General features: G+C 46.1%; 1 protein-coding gene across 1 annotated transcript; it reads left to right on the top strand.

Annotated features, from left to right (window-relative positions):
* Nucleotides 1-90: 90 nt before the first annotated feature.
* FKBP6 (FK506 binding protein 6) lies at nt 91-18,428 on the top strand. The gene is made up of 9 exons (XM_015413543.1): nt 91-180; nt 2,745-2,862; nt 4,912-5,001; nt 5,822-6,024; nt 13,197-13,316; nt 14,340-14,534; nt 15,230-15,339; nt 16,579-16,660; nt 18,351-18,428. Exons 1-9 carry the CDS (start codon nt 91-93, stop codon nt 18,426-18,428), a joined length of 1,086 nt encoding a protein of 361 aa, XP_015269029.1.
* The last annotated feature ends 309 nt before the right edge of the window (nt 18,429-18,737 follow it).

The raw sequence follows: 18,737 nt of genomic DNA, 5'->3' as shown, positions 1-18,737 counted from the left end.
ATTGGGCGAGTATCTCAAGGGGGCGGGTTGAGATTAGCGCGTGCTACTTCAGAGGCGCGGGAAACGGGGCAGGCGGTCTGAGGGAGCGAGATGGAGGCCGGCGAGAGATGGGGCGGGTGGGGCCGCGAGAAGCGCAATGGGGCTTGTCCGCCGGCGGAAGACGGTGAAGGCGACGTCGTGGTGAGGGGTGATAACAGGCGCGAAAAACGAATACGTTTGGGGAGGACAGAAATCTTGAGCTCGGCGCCCCAAAGCTCGTGCAGAGTGCATCTCTTGTCCACCCCCCCGCCTTTCTTGTATGGCTGAGCATGTGCAAAGTGTTTTTGCCAAAAGGTCCTGTGGGGGTAAACTGCTTCCTGGAAAAGTTTTCTGCCCGCTCACGGAGCCTCTTCCTCACCAAATAGAAGGAACTGAGTTTTCGGGTCCGTTCCGTATGAGCTAAGCGTCATTTTATGGACAGAGAAAAGGCACTCCATTTCCACAAATCAGACCCACTGGTAAAACGGAGTATATAAGGAGTGCCGTTCCTTTGTGAAGGGAATCAGTTTCTGGTTTGGGGTGTTCGTGCATGCAGTGGGCCTACGGAAGGGTTGCCAACTCTGGGTTGGGAAATTCCTGGACATTCAGCCTTTAATCCTGGGTTTTTGAGCGGGAGAGTTGAGTAGGGGACAGGGTATGATCACGTCATTGAGTCCATCCTCCAAAGCAGCCATTTTCTCTAGGGGAACTGATTTTTGTAATCTGGAAATCACTTGTAATTTCAGGAGATTTCGCTCCATCTGGAGATTGGCAACCCTACAATGTAATTTTTCTGAGCATATGTAGACTGTCCCTACGGGAACAAAAGGAAAGATATATTACAGGTTCTATTCTCTTGAAATGTTTTCTTCGTGGGAAAAGGCATGTGGAGAGAGTTACTGTGTGCAGGCAAGAAGCAGTGCTTTCTTGGGGTCACAGCAGTGAAAATCTAAACTGTACAGTGGCTTTCTGAGTATATGTAGAATGTCTCCTCCCCCATCAATGAATTTTCACAGATAGGACCTCTGTTCTCTGAGGAGAGCAAGGGAAAGATAGACATCGCGGTTAGTGCTTAGAGATGCGATAGGTTTGGTTCTGACTTGTAAGGACAGGTGCTGATTCCCTTCACAGAGAATAAAGGAATTTTATACACAACACTTGATGTTACTGGAAACAGGCTCCAAGGCAAAGCACCTCAACATGTTGAGTTTAAAAAAAAAAGGAGAGGAATTATAACCCAAAGCACTGAATACCTAAAATACTTTTTGGTTTTAGATTTTTGTTTTCTGGCAGCTGCTGAGCAGGCTGAAATTCTGCCAGCTGAGTGGGGGTAGAGATGGTGGTCTGCTCTGTTCCAGGCCCTTTAACAGAAGCCAAAAAGTAAAGCTCTTCATTGCATAGAACTAAAAAGATCAGTAGGAGTGGGTCCAAATGCTTCCTTGTATACCTGATTGCTGCACTGGCCCCCTTATTCCCAGATGCGTGGAAGCTGCTTGCCACTGTTAGCCAGCATGGCAGTGGGGAAATACAGTTTTTAAAAGACGTATGTCCTTCTCCATCCCAAATGCTCAGGATGAATAAGCAAAGCAAAAACAAATATATTGGCTATTTTTATTTGTTTCTATTTGCGCAACCATGAAAAAGAATATATAATGGTACACAGTGGAAAACTAGGCTGACATACCTCTAAAAATTGAAAAGCTGTGTAAGAAATCTGTAAAAATTGCATTATGGGCATTAAATTAGTTTAGTGGGTCTGGGAAAGTTGTCACCTATTGCAGCTGGAAAGGGCTGTGCACAGAAAAGCTCAAGATCGCCTTTTGTGTTTCATTGCCTTTTGCCCCACCTGTTTACATCCATATGTACATGTACCTGCCAAGTGAAGGCACACTTTGTGCATTCAATGAAGGGGGCTCAAGTTCACGAACACTTACACAACAATAGTCATTGTTCCAGCTACAACAGATGTAGATTGCTGATAATTACACTTTCTATAATGGAATTATAGTATATCTTGCCTCAGATCTTTGCTTGTCACGTTATTTTCTTCTGTAATCCTAGTCCAGTGGCATTGTTCACTGGTTGTTTTATGCTGTTTGATTGCACTGTTTTAGATTCTGTAATCTGCCTTGAGTCTCATCCAGAAAGGCAGGCTATAAATAAAGTAAATAAACGAATATGGTTCTCAGCAAAACTCTTGCAGCTGCAGTGTTCACAGTGACAAAACCCTGCTGTTTTCCCTGTACTTTTTCTGATTCAGCTCCCCTTCCCATGACTGTTCTGTGCCCACCTTGTACCTGCAGAGGACTTTTCTGAGCTTAATTCTTTTAATCACTATAGTGTTAAACTACCGAGGTATGTCAGTTACTGGTTTCTTAAAAGACCTCTGGTGATATGGGGGTTGGAGGCCCTGGGGAAAAGAAAATGGCATTGATGCGGGTGGGACCTGCAAAAATGCTCACCTTCCTGTCCACACAGTGCAAGCGTGCTTTGATTTGTGATCTTTGCCATTTTTTTGGAAATGTCACAGCAAAGTAGAAAAATCTGGGTAGTGGACAATTAAGGGAAATAGTCATGTCGCGGTTGCTCAAGAACATGATCCTCTGCTCCAGGTTGAATCCACAGAGGAGCAACCTCTTGACGTGAACACGACCTGATAGGTTGCCTTTCTGGAATGTGTCATGTTAATTATGTGCTTGGCCTCTTTTTGTTTCCTCTGCCACTAGTCTCCTTACCACCGATTGAGTCAACGGATGCAGGATGTCACTGGTGACAGAGGGGTGTTGAAGGAGGTTATCCGTGCCGGGGCTGGTGATGTAGTGCCTGCTGAGGCTTCAGTATTAGGTGAAACATCTTGTGTTACTGCAAGAATTTATTTGAGCTTTACAGTGCCTTTTGTTCATTTGTCACAGTGGGCGGTCTTGTCTAGTGCTTCCACTAGACAAGCTGGTATGACATAGCAGTTGGATATTGGACTGGGACCTGGGATGATCGGGGTCATATTCTGCTGTGCCATGGAACCTCACCAGCTGACCCTGGGCCTATCACAGTCTCAGGATAATCTACCTCACAAGGTTGTTGTGAAAAATAAAGGAGCGAAAGGGAGAACAAGGTGAAAAGGCGCTTTGGTCCTAGTCAGGGAGAAAAATTCCATCCATTTCAGTGTTTAATCATTTTCATTAACTATATTGGTATGCCCAAAAGGAAAAACTTTCTCAGAAATCTCCATCTGAATCTCCTCTTTCTGCTCTCAGTTGCAAACTCCTTAGTGCTAACTACTTCTAGCTCGACTAAGGGAACAGAATTTTATTTGGCTGACACTGAGAAATTTAGGAACCTGGTTTTCCCAAGGCAAGGATTAACTATTTTATGTATTAGCTTGAAGGCTTGAGGGTTCAAAAAACGACACGACACACAGATCTGCAGAAGCTTGTCTGACCCGGACTGGCCCAGCAGCATTTTATTAAGGCTTTTTTCCTTTTCCCTCCCCCTTGCCCTGTATATGAAAAAGCTACAAGCAGAAGACTCTAAACTAGAATAACAGGATGTTCTCTGCCCACGGCTCACCTTATCCTTACCCGACTCTAGCCAAGTTTCTTCTATCAGTGGACTCAGCAGACCTTGTGCACTACTGCCCAATCTCCCTGTGGGAACATTGAACTCCGGGCATGCCTCCAGAGGCTTGCCGTCCCCACATTAACTATTTATTTTATTTATTTATTTGTTAGATTTATACCTCGCCCTCCCCAGCAGGCTCAGGGTGGCTACAACAAAGGCAATTGCCATAACCACAGTTAAAACATCATAAAACAATCATTACACAATAAAAACAATCATTAAGTAAAGTGCGGTGCTCTTGATGTTAAAATTTGTTCTCAATCCAAGATGGGTTCATTCATTAACCTAACCTGACAGCATGCATTCTTTGGTTACCTAGGCGTCTGGGCGTCTACCCAGGGCCGGCTCACCTCCAGATCTAGTCCACCGTCGAGGATGGCAGCTCGGTGGTGGTACAGTGACGGCGGCGGTTCCTATACAAAGGCCTAGCGGAAGAGCTCCATCTTGCAAGCCCTGCGGAACTGCGCCAGGTCCCGCAGGGCCCGAACCTGCTCGGGGAGCTCGTTCCACCAGACAGGAGCCGCCGCCGAAAAAGCCCTGGCCCTGGTTGCAGCCAGCTTGATGTCCTTGGGGCCGGGAACCATCAATAGGTGCTGCAACCCCGACCGTAGCACTCTTGGGGGAACATATGGAGAAAGGCGGTCCCTTAGGTACGCTGGACCCTGGAGACAAAAATATCTGTCAAGGAACTCAGCTTAAAAAGCACTCGTTTGCTTGGCACTGTGAGGGGACAGAAGGAGTTGGTTTTCCTCCCACCTGGCTTTTGCCAGTGGGAAGGGCAGTGAAGGGAGGCTTTTTGCCCCTTTTCTCTGGCTCCACGTGTTCTTCCTGGGGCATATGGAACCAGAGAAAAGGGGTGAAAAGCCCTCCCCAGCTGCTCTTTCCGCTGGTGGAAGGACAATGGGAGGGAAACTAATCTAGTTTGGTTCTAAGTTTAAGGCCCTTGTGTATTTAGAATGAGCAAAGGACCATTTGTCATGCAGTTTCTTCAGGTTTTCAAAGTATGAAGAGTCTCGAGTTTCTGTTTTCATGTTTGGAAATAAGTGCAGGTTAACCTATACCCCAAGGCCTGAAGTAATGTGAACAAATCTGATGCCATTTTGCTGTTTAGGACAAATGCAGCTGCTGTGTTCTCTCTCATCAAGCACAGCAAAATTTAGCATGTGGTAAAAAGGAGAGTGAACAGTTGTCTGCTTGATGACATAAGTAATAGGTTGGGTGTTCCCAACTTACCTATAAACTGACTTGTTCCCTTCTGATTTTGAACTTTCTCAGTGAAATTTTCGGGGTACTTGGAACACATGGACAGACCCTTTGACACAAACTGCTTCAAAAAAAATCTAAGACTCATGAAACTTGGTGAAGGTGAGTCCAGTTTTGCAAAGTAGCCCTGAACAGTATAGAATAGTATCATGGCGCACGAAAACCATTCATGCTCTGTACTGGTAAACATATGCTGCCCACTAACAACAGTCATGGATTGTCTGAAATTCACTCCCTCCCTTCTCCTGTCCAGGTCTTTTGTGTATTTTCCTGTACTCTTTTATGATCATCCTGTACTACCTGCTATCGTTTTTTTCTTCCTTCCTTTCCCATCCTTAGGCCTCTTGGCATGGGAGTTCTGATGCCTGTTGTCATGTCTAGAATACGTGAGACTCTTACAAGGTTCCCCAGCCTTGTTGAGCCTGTAGGCCCCTTTGGAATTTTGAGAAAGAGCATTGGGTGCCATCACATAATGGCTGCCACAATTCACACCAGTGGTGCAGATAAAGTTTTCTTCCTTGTCTGACACCATCTCCAGTTCAGTTAACTCGCTTTTCTATACTTGAAATGGTTTACTATTCATTATTCAAAACATGTTATTCAGTTGTTTAAGGACTTGTGTTTACAACATGCTTGTATTGTAGCCTGTGCTACCTAGGAAACAAAAGTAAAAATGGAAAACAAAATGACAACATCCTCCGATGGAAGCGACTATTTTCAAATGGGGGCTTCCTGTAGATACAAAGGTGATGCATCTGGGGCTTCTCTGAGACACCTTCTGTTCTAAATAAGATGGAAGAAAACCGTGATTGGCTTTGTGCTTTGGAGAAGGAAGAGGGTGCCATGTTGGGGAATCATGGGAATGGTAGCATGGCATATGCGTTTCAGAAATAACTTAGTATCTCCTTTTTTATTTTTCCAGAAATCACACTGCGGGGTATGATAGTTGGGCTCCTGACAATGAAGAGAGGGGAGCTGGCACGATTTCTCTTCAGGTCACCTTATGCCTTTGGAATGACTGGCTGCCCACCGTTGATCCCTCCCAACGCCACCGTCTTGTTTGAGATTGAACTTTTGGATTTCTTAGACACCGCAGAATCTGAAGAATTCTTCGAGCTGACTCCTGTAAGATAATCAGCTAAGTTCCGAGTTGTCTGAACTGGTGTAGGCCTTTTTGCACTGCCTAATGTGAAACATCAAAGTCCTAGTCAGGGTTCAAACAGGTTATGTCCAGCAAAATAATGTGCAGTTTAAATCTGCAGGGAGATATGCCTGACATAAAACACTGTAATATTGAGTCGACCACTAGAGGGAGCCCAACACATGCAGAACAGACACCCCTCCCCCGAAACAGGACCTTACAAGTGAAGAAAATGAGAAGGCAGAAAAGCCTATTAAAAGCATAAAACCCCCTAAAACAGCCAAGCATCAGCAGGCAAAAAAATAGTTCTTATGCTGTGGAGGAGAGTAGGGTGTAAACTTTCTTAACGCCCATAACCAATGCTCCCTCTAAGCTGTGGAGTCTTGTGAGCAAAAATTCTACTTTGTGAGCTACTGGCATGAAAGCTGTGAGCGAGCCATTTGGCTGCTGCATAAATTAGTTTGCTCTGGAGCCCTCCTTCCTGAGCTGAGACAAAAATGTGTGAGCTGGAGGCTTAAAAACTGAACTCGCTCACGCTAACTCAGCTTAGAGGGAACACTGCCCATAACCTACAGTTGGAGCAATCAAGGAAGGGGGGAATTGCATGAGTGTCTCCTCACCACTTCTGTTCCAGGCCGCCTAATGAATATCATGAATAATAAAGAACTTAGCAACATGTTACACTGTTTTCAGATCTGCCCTCAGTTCTGCCAAGCCCGCTATGCACAGAGACTTCCATTTTGAAACTTAATTCTCAGGTGCATGGGAGCCTGATTTGGATTGGTGGAGGGGTATTTGGATTGGTGGAGGGGTATCCTGGACTTCCGGTTTATGGAGCAGCGATGGCGGACATTCTCCCCGAACCGCGGGAGAGCGATCTGCACACCAGCGCCTTGGAGGGGTGCCATCTCAAGTGACACCCCCACGGAGCCTTTGTGATAGGCTCCAGGCCAGGGGGCTTTTGAGGGGTAGCCTCTTCGATGGCGTTGTCGGGCTCTGACGCGTCCCGGGGAGGGGCGCCCCCAGAGGCCGTTGCACCGGCGGGCCGTCCCGAGCGAGGAAGCAACGTCCGGAGGTTTGCACGGGAATTTGCGGCAAGCGTGGGACCTCAGACTGGCAGGGGACGGGGTTGACGGCACCCCCACTGTCCCTCTGCCTGGATGCTACGATCACCTCTGTCTCTCTCTCAGCGTCGTGATCGCCACCGCATCCACTCCTCCCCGGCCCCCGTCTCTGCCGGACCTTTATTCCCGTGCCGTACACCCGGTGCCGCCCCTTCCTCCCCCGGACGCAAGCCCCGCCCCCCCTCATATGGAGGAACGCCGACAGGGCGTTCCCCGCCTCCAGGTAGGGATGCCGGCGGTGGTCTCAGCGGCTCCTCGGCCGCGCCGCCGCCGCCGCCTCGCGGTTTCCGGCCCTCTCCGTCGGCTTCGGCGGTGTCCCCGGGGCTCTCGACACTTGCGGCCCCTCTCGGGCTGCGCCGCCCGCTCCGGGCGCGCCCGCCGTTCCGCTCTCCGCTCCTCGCCGCATCCCGGTCTGCCGATCGGCCGCTGCCTGGTGAGTTAGTGCGGGGGCCTGGGGTCGGGGGTCCTTCTTTCCCTTGCCGTCCCCCGGGGGTCTCCGGGTCCCGGACATCGGGAACGGGACAATGGCGTAATGCCGGAGAATTGAGGCTCCCCTCCGCCCTGACAGTCCAGACACTGTGTGGTCTTCGGGCACTAGCTGGTTTGACTGGGACAAGCGCCGGAGATCGAGCAGAATAGCGTTTAAGTGAGTGAGGTCAGAGAAACTGACCGACAATGAATGTGAGTTCAGAATAAACCAGAATACTGCAAAAGTGGACTCCCCCCCCCCCGCCAGGTAAAAGCGGACGCAAAGAGGGACGCCTCTTATGTGAATGAACTGATAAACAATACGTAGGGGGAGAGGGGAGGAAACACAACGAATGTGTTTTGAGAGACTTACTTGATTACCGTCATCGTGGGGCGACTTTTCGAGCCGGGAAGAAGCGTTAGAAATTGTAAACAAATCGGAAAAAATGGCGGCCCAGCAGAGAAAGCTGAAAACAACCACCGGGCAGTCAGAGCCCAAAACCGGAAGAGGGAGCAGACATCATTAAAATGTTAGTGGATATGCTCAAGCCGGTGATTAAACAACTCGATGGTATTAACCAGCAACTGACTGTGATGAATAAGAACTTTGCATCTCAGCAGCTCCAACTGAAAGAAATGGAGAAGAAAGTGGAGCAGGTAACTGAGAAAATTAAAGAGATAGACACCACAAGTAAGAAGATGAAGAAAAGAATGGGAGAAGTTGAAACAAAGCAAAACCCCCAAGAAAGTTGTTTGCTGCAACTACAGATGGAAAAAGCTAACATGATTCTCAGGTTCCAGGGAGTTCCTGAAGCAGAGAAGGAGGACCTGAGGAGGTTGCTTAGCGAGATCATCGCTCCAGCTATAGGCTTAACAGCGGATGAGTTGGTAAAAGAAATGGAGATGACCTGTAGGGCATACTCCAATTATATTTAAAAAAATAGCCTGCCTGGAGAAATTGTGTTCAGATTCTCAAGAAGACAGACCAGAGATGCCATCTTAAAAGCGACATCAGCAACTCCACTAAAAATGGGAAATATAACCATTAAAACCTTAAAAGACATTCCATTTGAAATTCAATGAAAGAGGAAAAATTATAAGGATTTAATTTATTTTCTTCAAACTAATGGAATTTCGTATCGGTGGGCGATTCCAGAGGGTGTCATCTTTAAGATCAACGATAAAAGAGAGAAGATAGATTCCACTTTCAAAGCTAAAGAGTTTTTGCGGCGCCAGTTGGGAACAGAGGAAGAGTCCAAGGAGGAGGAAACGAAATCTAGTGACTCTGCTACCTCTGGAACGGAAGAGGACTCTGCTGAGCAGGTGCTGCCAGAGTTGTATATGACTTTAGAGACAGAAAGCCGAAGTAAAGGCAGAAGGACTCGGAAAATAGCCTTTTGAAGCAAAAGAACAAGAAGCTGATCAGAAAGTTCTCTCATAACACCTAACATATTACCCTTCCCTAATATTTTCTTTGTAGTTTTGTAGTTTTTAATGTTTTTAAAATGCAGTTTTAATGTTTTATGAATTGGGCAATGGTCCCATCTGTACGCCGCCCTGAGCCCATTCGCGGGGAGGGCGGGTTATAAATGTAAATAAATAAATAAATAAATAAAATTTATTGTAAAAATAAAAATATCCCTTCGGGGATTTAAAAAAAAAAAAAAAGCCTCCCTCCTGTACTGCTTTCCTGTCCTGAAACAGCTCCTCCAGCAGGCCAGTAGAAGAATTTTTCGGGTGGTGGTGGTGTCTAATTAAAATTCTAAGTCAGTCCCATTGAAGGCTTAGTCTAAACAAACAAAAAAAAAAAAAAGCCTCCCTCCTGTACTGCTTTCCTGTCCTGAAACAGCTCCTCCAGCAGGCCAGTAGAAGAATTTTTCGGGTGGTGGTGGTGTCTAATTAAAATTCTAAGTCAGTCCCATTGAAGGCTTAGTCTAAACAAACATGCATAAAGTCAAATTCCCAATCTCCATCCATTCTGTTTCTTTCTGTCTACCAAGTGTACATGGGGTTAAATGTTCCTACCAAGAGCATTCCACGTTGTTCCCCTGCATCTGCTCTTACTTCTGTCTCCCCTTACCTTGGTAAGGATTTACTTCCCAGATGCTACCTCTTGCCTCCCTTACCGCAGGAGATTTATTTTAATTTAACGCTTAGGCTATGCCCACTCCTGGAAGCTACTCAGAAGAAAGTTCCGGGGGATGTCCTACCAAGAAAAGGAAATTCAGCTCCCGGCCATTCTGCCCTGCCTGCCTCCTCCAGTCATCCTTTGTCCCCGTTTGCCGTCCAAGGCAGGCAGGGTAGTGGGCGGCGAGCTTGTCAACCCTCACCAAGCCCCACAAGGCCAGGTACTTCTCCGGGGTATGGGAGGAGACGGGAGGAAGGCAGCATTGCGCAGTAGCACCTCGTGCCCCAGGAAGGAAATCCCATCAGGCCACTGCAGCGGCGGCCCGAATTGGCATGGCTTAATCAAGAAGATACTTAATTTTAAAACAAGAAAGGGAAGATTGGGGTGGGGGCGCTGCAAATGTGATGGGGGGTACCGCCCCCAATGCCCCACTGCTGGCCATGGCCCCGCTCTCCAGGAGCCACTGTTTGCTCCACTGTGGGAATGTGTGTGTGTGTGTGTAAAGTGTTGTCAATTCGCAGACAACTTATGGCGACCCCAGCAGGGAACTTTTAAGGCAAGAGAGAAGGAGCGATGGTTTGCTGTTGCCTTTTTCTGTCTATATTGTCTAGCTTGGTGGTCTCCCTTCCATGTACCGACCCTGCTTAGCTTCTGAGATTTGATGAGATCGGCTTTACCATGCTGCCTTCCTTCCCACGGGGGAACTTACATTTACCTTATCAGTGCACACGGGTTTCCCCATTCGGGAAAAAGGCACTGGAGGAAGGCTTAAGCCGCCTCTCACCATACACTGTGGTCCCAGTCCAAATTGGGGGGGGGGGGGGGCTACACACCTGAGAATTGAGTTTCAAAAATTGCTGGAGGCTCCAGACACAGGACTGCCAGTGCATGTCTGGTTTTGGCGGGACCTATTACAGACATGGAAACTGCCTAATGTGTAGATAGTCCCCAGGGCCTTTGAGATTTACTTTCCAGATTTATTATCCTGTTAGTTCCTGTCGCCATAGCCATCTTTGAGTTGATTCCCCCATAACCTTCTCAGCCCTTCTTCTAATGAAGTTTAAGCACCCTGTGAGTTGCCAGTGCTATTCTCTAAAAACAGTGTGGTGTGATGTAGTGGTTAAGAGCGATGGACAGTAATCTGGAGAACTGGGTTTGATTCCCCACTTCTCCGCGTGAAACCTGCTGGGTGACCTTGGGCCATTCACAGTTTTTTTTCCCAATTAATTTTTTTATTTATTTCAAAATCTTACAAATTATTTACAAGTTATTCTACAACAAGAAGTGAATATAACATTCTTTGATAATAGTCTTCTACAAGTTGCCAAATCTATTCTGCTTCTACTTCATTCAATTTTTTTTAAAAAATAATCTATTTATTAATTTTCAGACAAACAAAGATACATAATATACTCATACCATTAACTACATCACAAAAATCACAAGTACGTTGACAAAAATAATTACACCTTCCTTACATTTTATATTCTTTTTCCCTTTAACTCTCTTACTATATTTCAAGACCTAATTCATTTTTCTGATGTCAATAATAATAATAAATCACAATATCAACTCATATAACAAAGCCATTCGTGCTGTTAATTAGCCTTCCCATTAAAGCTATCCTCATAATCAATTGAGTGCTTAATCTTCTCTTTCCTGTTTGAACTATCTGTTTCCTGTTTGGGTTGACCACAACCAAAATGTAAATCTGTCTACTGGAGAACAAAGGCAGTAGGTATCGTAACCAATATATCTTAAGTTTAACACTCCTACTTATACCTTACTGCTAATTTCACGCGCCCGGCGCCGGGGGGGGGGTTTGGGGGGGGGGGGGGGGGAGGCGTGGCTGTTTGCCCCGCAGTGAAAAAACGTGCAACTGCGCGATCAGGCATCCCCTTGCGGTCCCGGCGAGGTCCCGTGGTTAGGGGGGAGGTGCTGATCACACGACGCGCCAAAGAAGCAGCACGGCAAACGGGGTTGTGTTTGGTTTTTTTTAACCTAAAGTATGCGCGTGCCTCGTTGGGTGCTTGTGCGCATCCCTGGAGAACTCGGGGGGAAAAAACGTTTTTGCAATGGGCCATGGGCGGGCGCCGGATGCCACCGTAAACACGCTCAGACGCCGGCCCTTGCCCCGCGGTTTCCGGAAACTAGTACCTCCGAGGTACTAGTTTTTTTGCCGCGCATCTTCTGTGGGAAGCCTCAGTTGAGCCACGGGAGCTCTACGCTTCCCAGATGTGGCGGTGAGATCGCGCCCGGAAAATCCGCCTATCTTCCATTGCAATGGACTTCCTGGGCAGATGAGCCCAGGATGTTATACTTTATGTTATTAGGTCTGGTAGTTTTGCTAGAGAGCACATGAGGTTATCTGGGCTCATTGCAGAGCCTGCTTCCTGGAGATGTGTGTCTTAAGGGCTCTGTAGTTATTGGTAAGGCATTTTAGGTTGGGAGTCCATATACACAAGAAAAGGTCTAGCACCAAGCTGTAAATCACTGATGCATTAGACTCATCTGTGTTGGGAGCTTTCAGGTGACAACCACAGATACATATATATTTTTAATCTCATTTGGGCCTTTCTTGTAGTTGACTTCTGGGTACCAGCTGATATATTCCTTCACTTTGTTGGCATAGGTTTTGGGCAGTCTTCAGGATTACAATGTAAATCGTTCAAGAGTGTGTCCCTGTCCAAGGAATTGGAGCAAATGCGATTATATTGTATTGCTTGTCTACAGAGTAGTACAGACAGTGGATTGTGTGGTGTGTTCAGGGTGGTAGCTGGAACCACGTGGATATTTATAGATTCTAGTTCATTTTGGAAAGAGCAAGAGTCCAGTAGCACCTTAAAGACTAACACAATTTGTGGCAGAGTATGAGCTTTCGTGAGTCACTGTTACTTCTTCAGATATCTAAAGAAGTGAGCAGTGACTCACGAAAGCTCATACCCTGCCACAAATTGTGTTAATCTTTAAGGTGCTACTGGACTCTTTTCTACTGCTGCTGACAGACTAACGTGGCTACCCATCTTTTAGAAATATATATGTGTGTGTGCATGTGAGTGTGTGTGCACCTGGAAGTCATGGTTACCTCTGGTGACTGACCCCTACTGGGGGCCTGGAGGATATTCAGAGAGGTGGCTGAAAATCCTGCCCCCACCTCTCGCCTCTGGTATTCTCTGGAGGTCTCCCATCCAAGTACTTGCCAGAGTTGACCCTGCTTAGCTTCTGAAATCTGACGAGATTGGGCTTGTCTGGGCTATCCAGGTCAGGTCACATGGCTACCCATCTTGATCTGGTTCATTTTGGCTGCAACAGACCTGACACGAAACGCGCCTGTAGAATGGTTAGTATGAAACCTCTCCCTGGTGTGTGTTCCATTTTATATGCTGGCCATCAATAGTGCTGCCTCTCTTGACTACACTGTGGCTTCTTTGCACAGGAGCAACAGGAGAGGTTCCCTCTGCAGAAGGTGCTAAAGGTGACAGAAACAGAGCGAGAGTTCGGCAATTACCTCTTCCGACAGAAGCACTTCATGGATGCCAGAGAAAGATACAAGCGTGTAAGTGAAAAAGCTGTCAAGGTAGGAGGAATGTGCGTCTCCAGAGTGGTGCAGACACAACGGGCAAGCATCACCTGGGCCTCTGGGATGCTTATGGCTCATGGGAAAGCCCCTACTGCTTTGCATATAGGAGATCCCTGGTTCCATCCTCGCCTTCTCTAGTTAAAGGTAGCAGGTGATAGGAAAGACCTTTCTGCCAGTCAGAGGAGGCATCACTGAGATATGTGGGCTGATGCTCTGACTTGGTATAATATGCAGTCTGCAGTAGACCAAAAAGCAAATGAAACGAGACCGTGAGAATTAATATTAAATGCAAAATTATATTAGAAAATTTGTATAGGGATTTTCAGTAAACATATGAACTCTCACTATGTTTCTGTTTAAAAAATTCAGTACTGTATTAGACATATACATCCAAAGTTAAAGTAAGAAAGTGAATTCATCATATATCATACACAACAATTCAGAACAATGCAACCAACTGAAATTCTTAAGTAGAAAGAAATGTCCAATTTATATCCACAAAATGGTAATAGATGGCAATAAGACCAAAATAAACCTGGATGGCTCTAATAGTTAATGATGACTTGACAAGCATTACGGTATATGCTGTTTCCAAAAAGCTTCCTCAGAAGTCAAAGTTTTCAGTCCTCAAAAGAGCTTTTGAAAGGTCTTTACCATCATATTTAAATTTTTCTGTAAAATGCCATGATTGTAGGATAAAGTATCTACTGGAGGTTGCGTTGCTGATTGTCTTTGTTATGTACATGCTATTTAAAAAAAAATCAAATTCTCGTTTCCGTGTTCCTTTTTCTGTACCCCTATTGTATTTAAAGATAAAAACATATTTAAAAAAAAAAACTTATAGGGTCCATCAGTTTGCCTGTGAACACATACAAGGTTTGTATGATGATGTTACATCGGTGCAAGTTGGTCCAATAAGAGATTTTATATACTTGTTACACATTTCAAATTTGTTTCTTGAATGATATAAATAATTGATTGGTTATTATACCTGCATAGGCTTCCTCAGTCTTGCATCGTGTGGCTGCCAAAGAGGACGAACAAACGAAAGTAGATACTGCCAAGCTGCTGGTCCTCTTGAACTTGTCCATTACTTACCTGAAGCTGCGGCATCCAGCTCGGGCACTTCTGTATGGAGAAAGGGCCTTGGAACTAGATCAGAAAAATGCCAAAGCCCTCTTCAGGTGTGGCCAGGTAAGGAACTGTTTTGAGTATGTGGCAGAGGGCTGGGATTTTTTTTTTCAAAAGAGAGGGTTTGGTAGAGAATTGCCAGGGGTTAGTTTGTGCTTTTACGTGGATGGCCCAGGCTAACATAATCTTGTCAGATCTTCGGAAGCTAGGCGGGGTCAGCCCTGGTTAGTACTTGGATGGGAGACCACCAAGGAAGTCCAGGGTCTCTATGCAGATTCAGTTAATGGTAAACCACCTCTGTTTACCAGTTGCAATGCCACTGAAGCTCTGAAAGCCAAAATCAGAATGTGGAAGCCCTTCCATGTAAATGCGCCCTGATGGAGGTCCCATAGGTCACCTAGTAAACACCCTTGCTTTGGGAGGAGAAAGGGGAAAGGAGGCGCTTAAGCATTGGTTCTCTGTCAGTGAGTTGGAATGTTCACTTCTCTTTTGGAGAGCTTCCAGACCATAGGGAAGGGTTGTGGCTCAGTGGTAGAGCATCTATTTGGCATCTTCAATCCCAGCCACCTTCAGTTAAAAAGGACCAGGCGGAAGCCCTTTGTCTGAGACCCTGGAGAATCGCTGCCAGTCTGCGTAGACGATACTGACTTTGCTGGACCAATGGTCTGATTCAGTATAAGGCAGCTTCATGTGTTCATGTGCTAATAAACATCCTTTGTACGTTAACTGTATTCCTCTGATGTTCTTCTGAATGCCAGGCATGCCTTTCTCTGGCAGAATATGAGAGAGCTCGGGATTTTCTAGTCCGAGCACAAAAAGAACAGCCCTTTAACCATGACATCAACAACGAACTGAAGAAGCTGGCCAGGTGAGGGAGCCCTTTCTTCATTTGTTTCACTGAAATAAAAAAACCCCGAGACTGTGGCATCTTTAGAGACCAGATAATTTATTGTGGCAGAAGCTTTTGTGGGTTGGAGCCCACTTTGTCAGAGTGAAATGCTTACTTCATCCGCTTTTGCGGTGTAATAATCTAAATTTATTCCTTGAAGCTCTTTTAAGGTTTATGTATCCTCCTAATGTGGTCCATTAAGCCCCGGCTTCCATGCACAGCAAGTCTTTTGCATTGCTGTAAATGCTGTTCAAGTGTTACAGGTTGCTTTGTGTAAAAGGAAATCTCTCAGGGCAAACTAGACATTAGTAACTCCCATGGGAGCTTCCAGCTACGAGTTCCCTGTGGGAACTGAATCCTGATAGCAGCTGCAAGTCCCTGTGGCAGCCATGAGTTAGCCGTAATGTGTAGTTTGGCCCCCCCACATCTCACTTCCTTTGGATTAAATGTTTATTTTATAATGTAGTTTATGCTCACTTGATGTCGATGCATTTCCTGTAAGTCTGAAAATTATACCTTTGTTGTCACCTATATGAGACTTCACTAATTCATTAATAGCCATTTAAATGTCTCTGCGAGTAGGTAGGTTCAGTCCTAAGCAAGTCTGCTCAGAATCCCACTCGAGTCTTCCCAGACTGATGTTCTTAAGATTGCGCTGTTTGTTCCGTGGAATGATCCCTGGATTTGATGGTGATCGTAGGGTTATGGGTGCCCCGTTTCACTCATTCCCAAATGTACGCTGGCTGCTACTCAGTCCTTAGGGAGCATTGGAACTGGGTTGGGGGAGATGACAACTTTTTTGTTTTAAAGCTTTAAGATTAGGGTAAGGAATGGCAAGCTGCAGGTGGTCTGTGGTCCTTTTGGATTGTCTCTTGAGTGTCAGACTAGTATCTGGGAGACCTGGGTTTGAATCCCCACTGTGCCATGGAAGCTCACTGGGTGTCCTTGGGCCAGTCACGCTCCCTCAGCCTAACCTACCTCACAGGGTTGTTGTAAGGATAAAACCGAGGAGAGGGGAATGATGTAAGCCACTTTGGATCCCCATTGGGGAGAAAGGTGGGGTATGTGAATTAAATAAATCAATAAATTCCACCTGTGTCGGAGCTGTTGTTCTCCTACTCTCTCGCAGAACAGTTGTGTGTTCAGGCTTCATTTCAAAAGGTGTGCTTTTTAAGCAGAGCTGGCAAGCCTGTGACCCAGGTCTGCTGTCTTTTGCAGCTGTTACAGAGAATTCAAGGACAAGGAGAAGGAGATGTGCACCAGGATGTTCAGCTCTCTTTCAGTGGAAGAAGAATTAAAGGTAATGGGGTTGACATAACTGCTGTATCATGGTAGCATTATAATGTTTTAGCAGCATAGTGACTACTGATGTAAAAAAAAGAAAAAAGGCCAGCAAAAAAAGCTTCCCCAGGAGCATTTGGAAGGGATATGGGAGCCACAAGGGGGTGACTGAAGAAAATACGGCAGAAGGTCCCTTGTGGACACTCAGTAGCTGCCATGAATGTTTCTGCATTTGCCGTGACAATGAACATACAACAGAGAATTGTCACCCTGTGGAAGCAATCTTAATGGGACTGCATAGGCCGTCAGCGCAGGATCCTGTGACACTTCAGGCTAAGCAGAAAGATAAGACACGACTGCGGCTTTGTTAATAGCTCCTTTAAAGGGCTTGGCAGAAAGCAGGCAATGTGAAGAAACACCTCTCTCATGCAAATGGAGTCAAATCCTGATAAAGTCATAAGAGATTGCGGCCTGGGTCACAGAGCTTGAATCAGATAGGCCTGATTGACATTTGAAACCGGCTGTTACTGTAGACAGAGCAGTGCTTACAGCAAGCTTGTGTGTGTACACACACACGCTTGCATGCCTGGAAGTCATGGTGACTTCTGGTGACCCCTAGTGGAGTTTAGACGTTTCAGAGAGATGGCTTGATTGCCTGCCTCTGCGTCCTGAGCCCTGGTATCCCTTGGAGGTCTCCCTTCCAATTACTTGCTGAGGTCAGCCCTGCTTAGCTTCCGAGATCTGATGATATCGGGCTTGCCTAGGCTATCCAGGTCTTACAGCAAACTCTTGTTTTGCAAGGGTGGGGCTCTTTGGGTGGTCTGGGAAGACTGTGGGACCCCCTGTGTCTCTGTGCTGCTTTTGTGTTGGCTGGTTCTGGCCTGAACATTGTCAGAGCATTGTCAGAACATTGACAGGCATGTTCCCTTGTGGCCATATCCGAGGTATACCTTTACTTGGTCAGGCACCCAGAGCTGCAAATGGATTGTCTCTTGCTCCCTTGGGGTTTCTGGTGCTAGAAGGCAGCTGCTTGCTCTCCTAGGTTTGGGTTTATTATCGTTGCACATTGTGGTCAAACTACTTTATCATTTCCAGTTATTTCCAGAGGTGAGGACACAGGATCTTGCAGGGAGAAGAAGGGAGTCTTAGGACACATATTAGCTCCACAGACATGAATTAGTTTTAATAGTAATTCCCCTTGTTCTAAAGGTTCTGGAAACTGTGATTTAACTTGCTACCAGTGTTCCCTCTAAGCTGAGTTAGTGTGAGCTAGCTCACAGTTTTTTAGCCTCCAGCTCACACATTTTTGTCTCAGCCCAGGAAAGATGGCTCCAGAGCAAACTAATGTATGCAGTAGCCAAATTGCTCGCTCACAACTTCAATGCCAGCAGCTCACAAAGTAGAATATTTGCTTACAAGACCCCACAGCTTAGAGAGAGCATTGCTTGCTACCCTTTTCTAGCTGCCCACCGACTTCAGTATCTCCTGTTCAACTAATGCTTAAACTTTAAAGCATCCTAGAGAGCCAAGGCTAGGCAGCATCGATGCAAGCGGAAGGTTGGGATTTTATTACATTAAAAACATTCTTTTTGCTAGCCTAACCTTTCATCCTTCAAAAGGGATGGGGGAGTGCAAGTAAGATGAGCCGGTAAGGTGTAATGTCTGAAACAGGCATGTGGTGCGTGCATAATTTGTTCCCTTGTTTCCAGACTTGTGTTTGCAAGCAGAGGAAGCGCCCTTGTAACAGCATGCGCTTCTTGTTGCTGCAGGAGCAGGCCTCGCTTTGAAGGCCATCGAGCCCACCTCATCTGTATAGTCGTCCCCCCCCCAAAAAAACTCTGTTTTTGATTCTGTAGCCAATGGACAGGAATGAAAGAAATGAACAGATCAAATGGTCCTTCGAATAGCTAAAGGGTCCCAGCTTGCGTACTGCTTGCTTCCCCCCCTCCCTTTTTAATTAGCTGCATGCAAAGACTTGAGAATGGATGCATTCAAAGAGGATGACAGGATATATTTTTAGTTTGAACCCCGTGCTTGTTACTGAGCAAAGGTATCTTTGTAACCCTGGGCGCTGTTTCTTGTCCAAGTCTTAGCAA

Source organism: Gekko japonicus, unplaced genomic scaffold, assembly GCF_001447785.1.
Source record: "Gekko japonicus isolate JY-2015 unplaced genomic scaffold, Gekko_japonicus_V1.1 scaffold250, whole genome shotgun sequence".
NCBI classification, from domain to species: domain Eukaryota; kingdom Metazoa; phylum Chordata; class Lepidosauria; order Squamata; family Gekkonidae; genus Gekko; species Gekko japonicus.
Note: the sequence above shows the minus strand (reverse complement) of the source record. Positions and strands in the feature narration are given on the sequence as shown.

What these genes read in the sequence shown, in the direction of transcription:
- FKBP6 (XM_015413543.1), top strand. Translation starts at nt 91, where the DNA reads ATGGAGGCCGGCGAGAGATGGGGCGGGTGGGGCCGCGAGAAGCGCAAT. An exon ending in ACGGTGAAGGCGACGTCGTG is followed by an intron (nt 181 to 2,744) that starts GTGAGGGGTGAT and finishes CTCTGCCACTAG; the next exon opens with TCTCCTTACCACCGATTGAG. An exon ending in AATTCTTCGAGCTGACTCCT is followed by an intron (nt 6,025 to 13,196) that starts GTAAGATAATCA and finishes TTCTTTGCACAG; the next exon opens with GAGCAACAGGAGAGGTTCCC.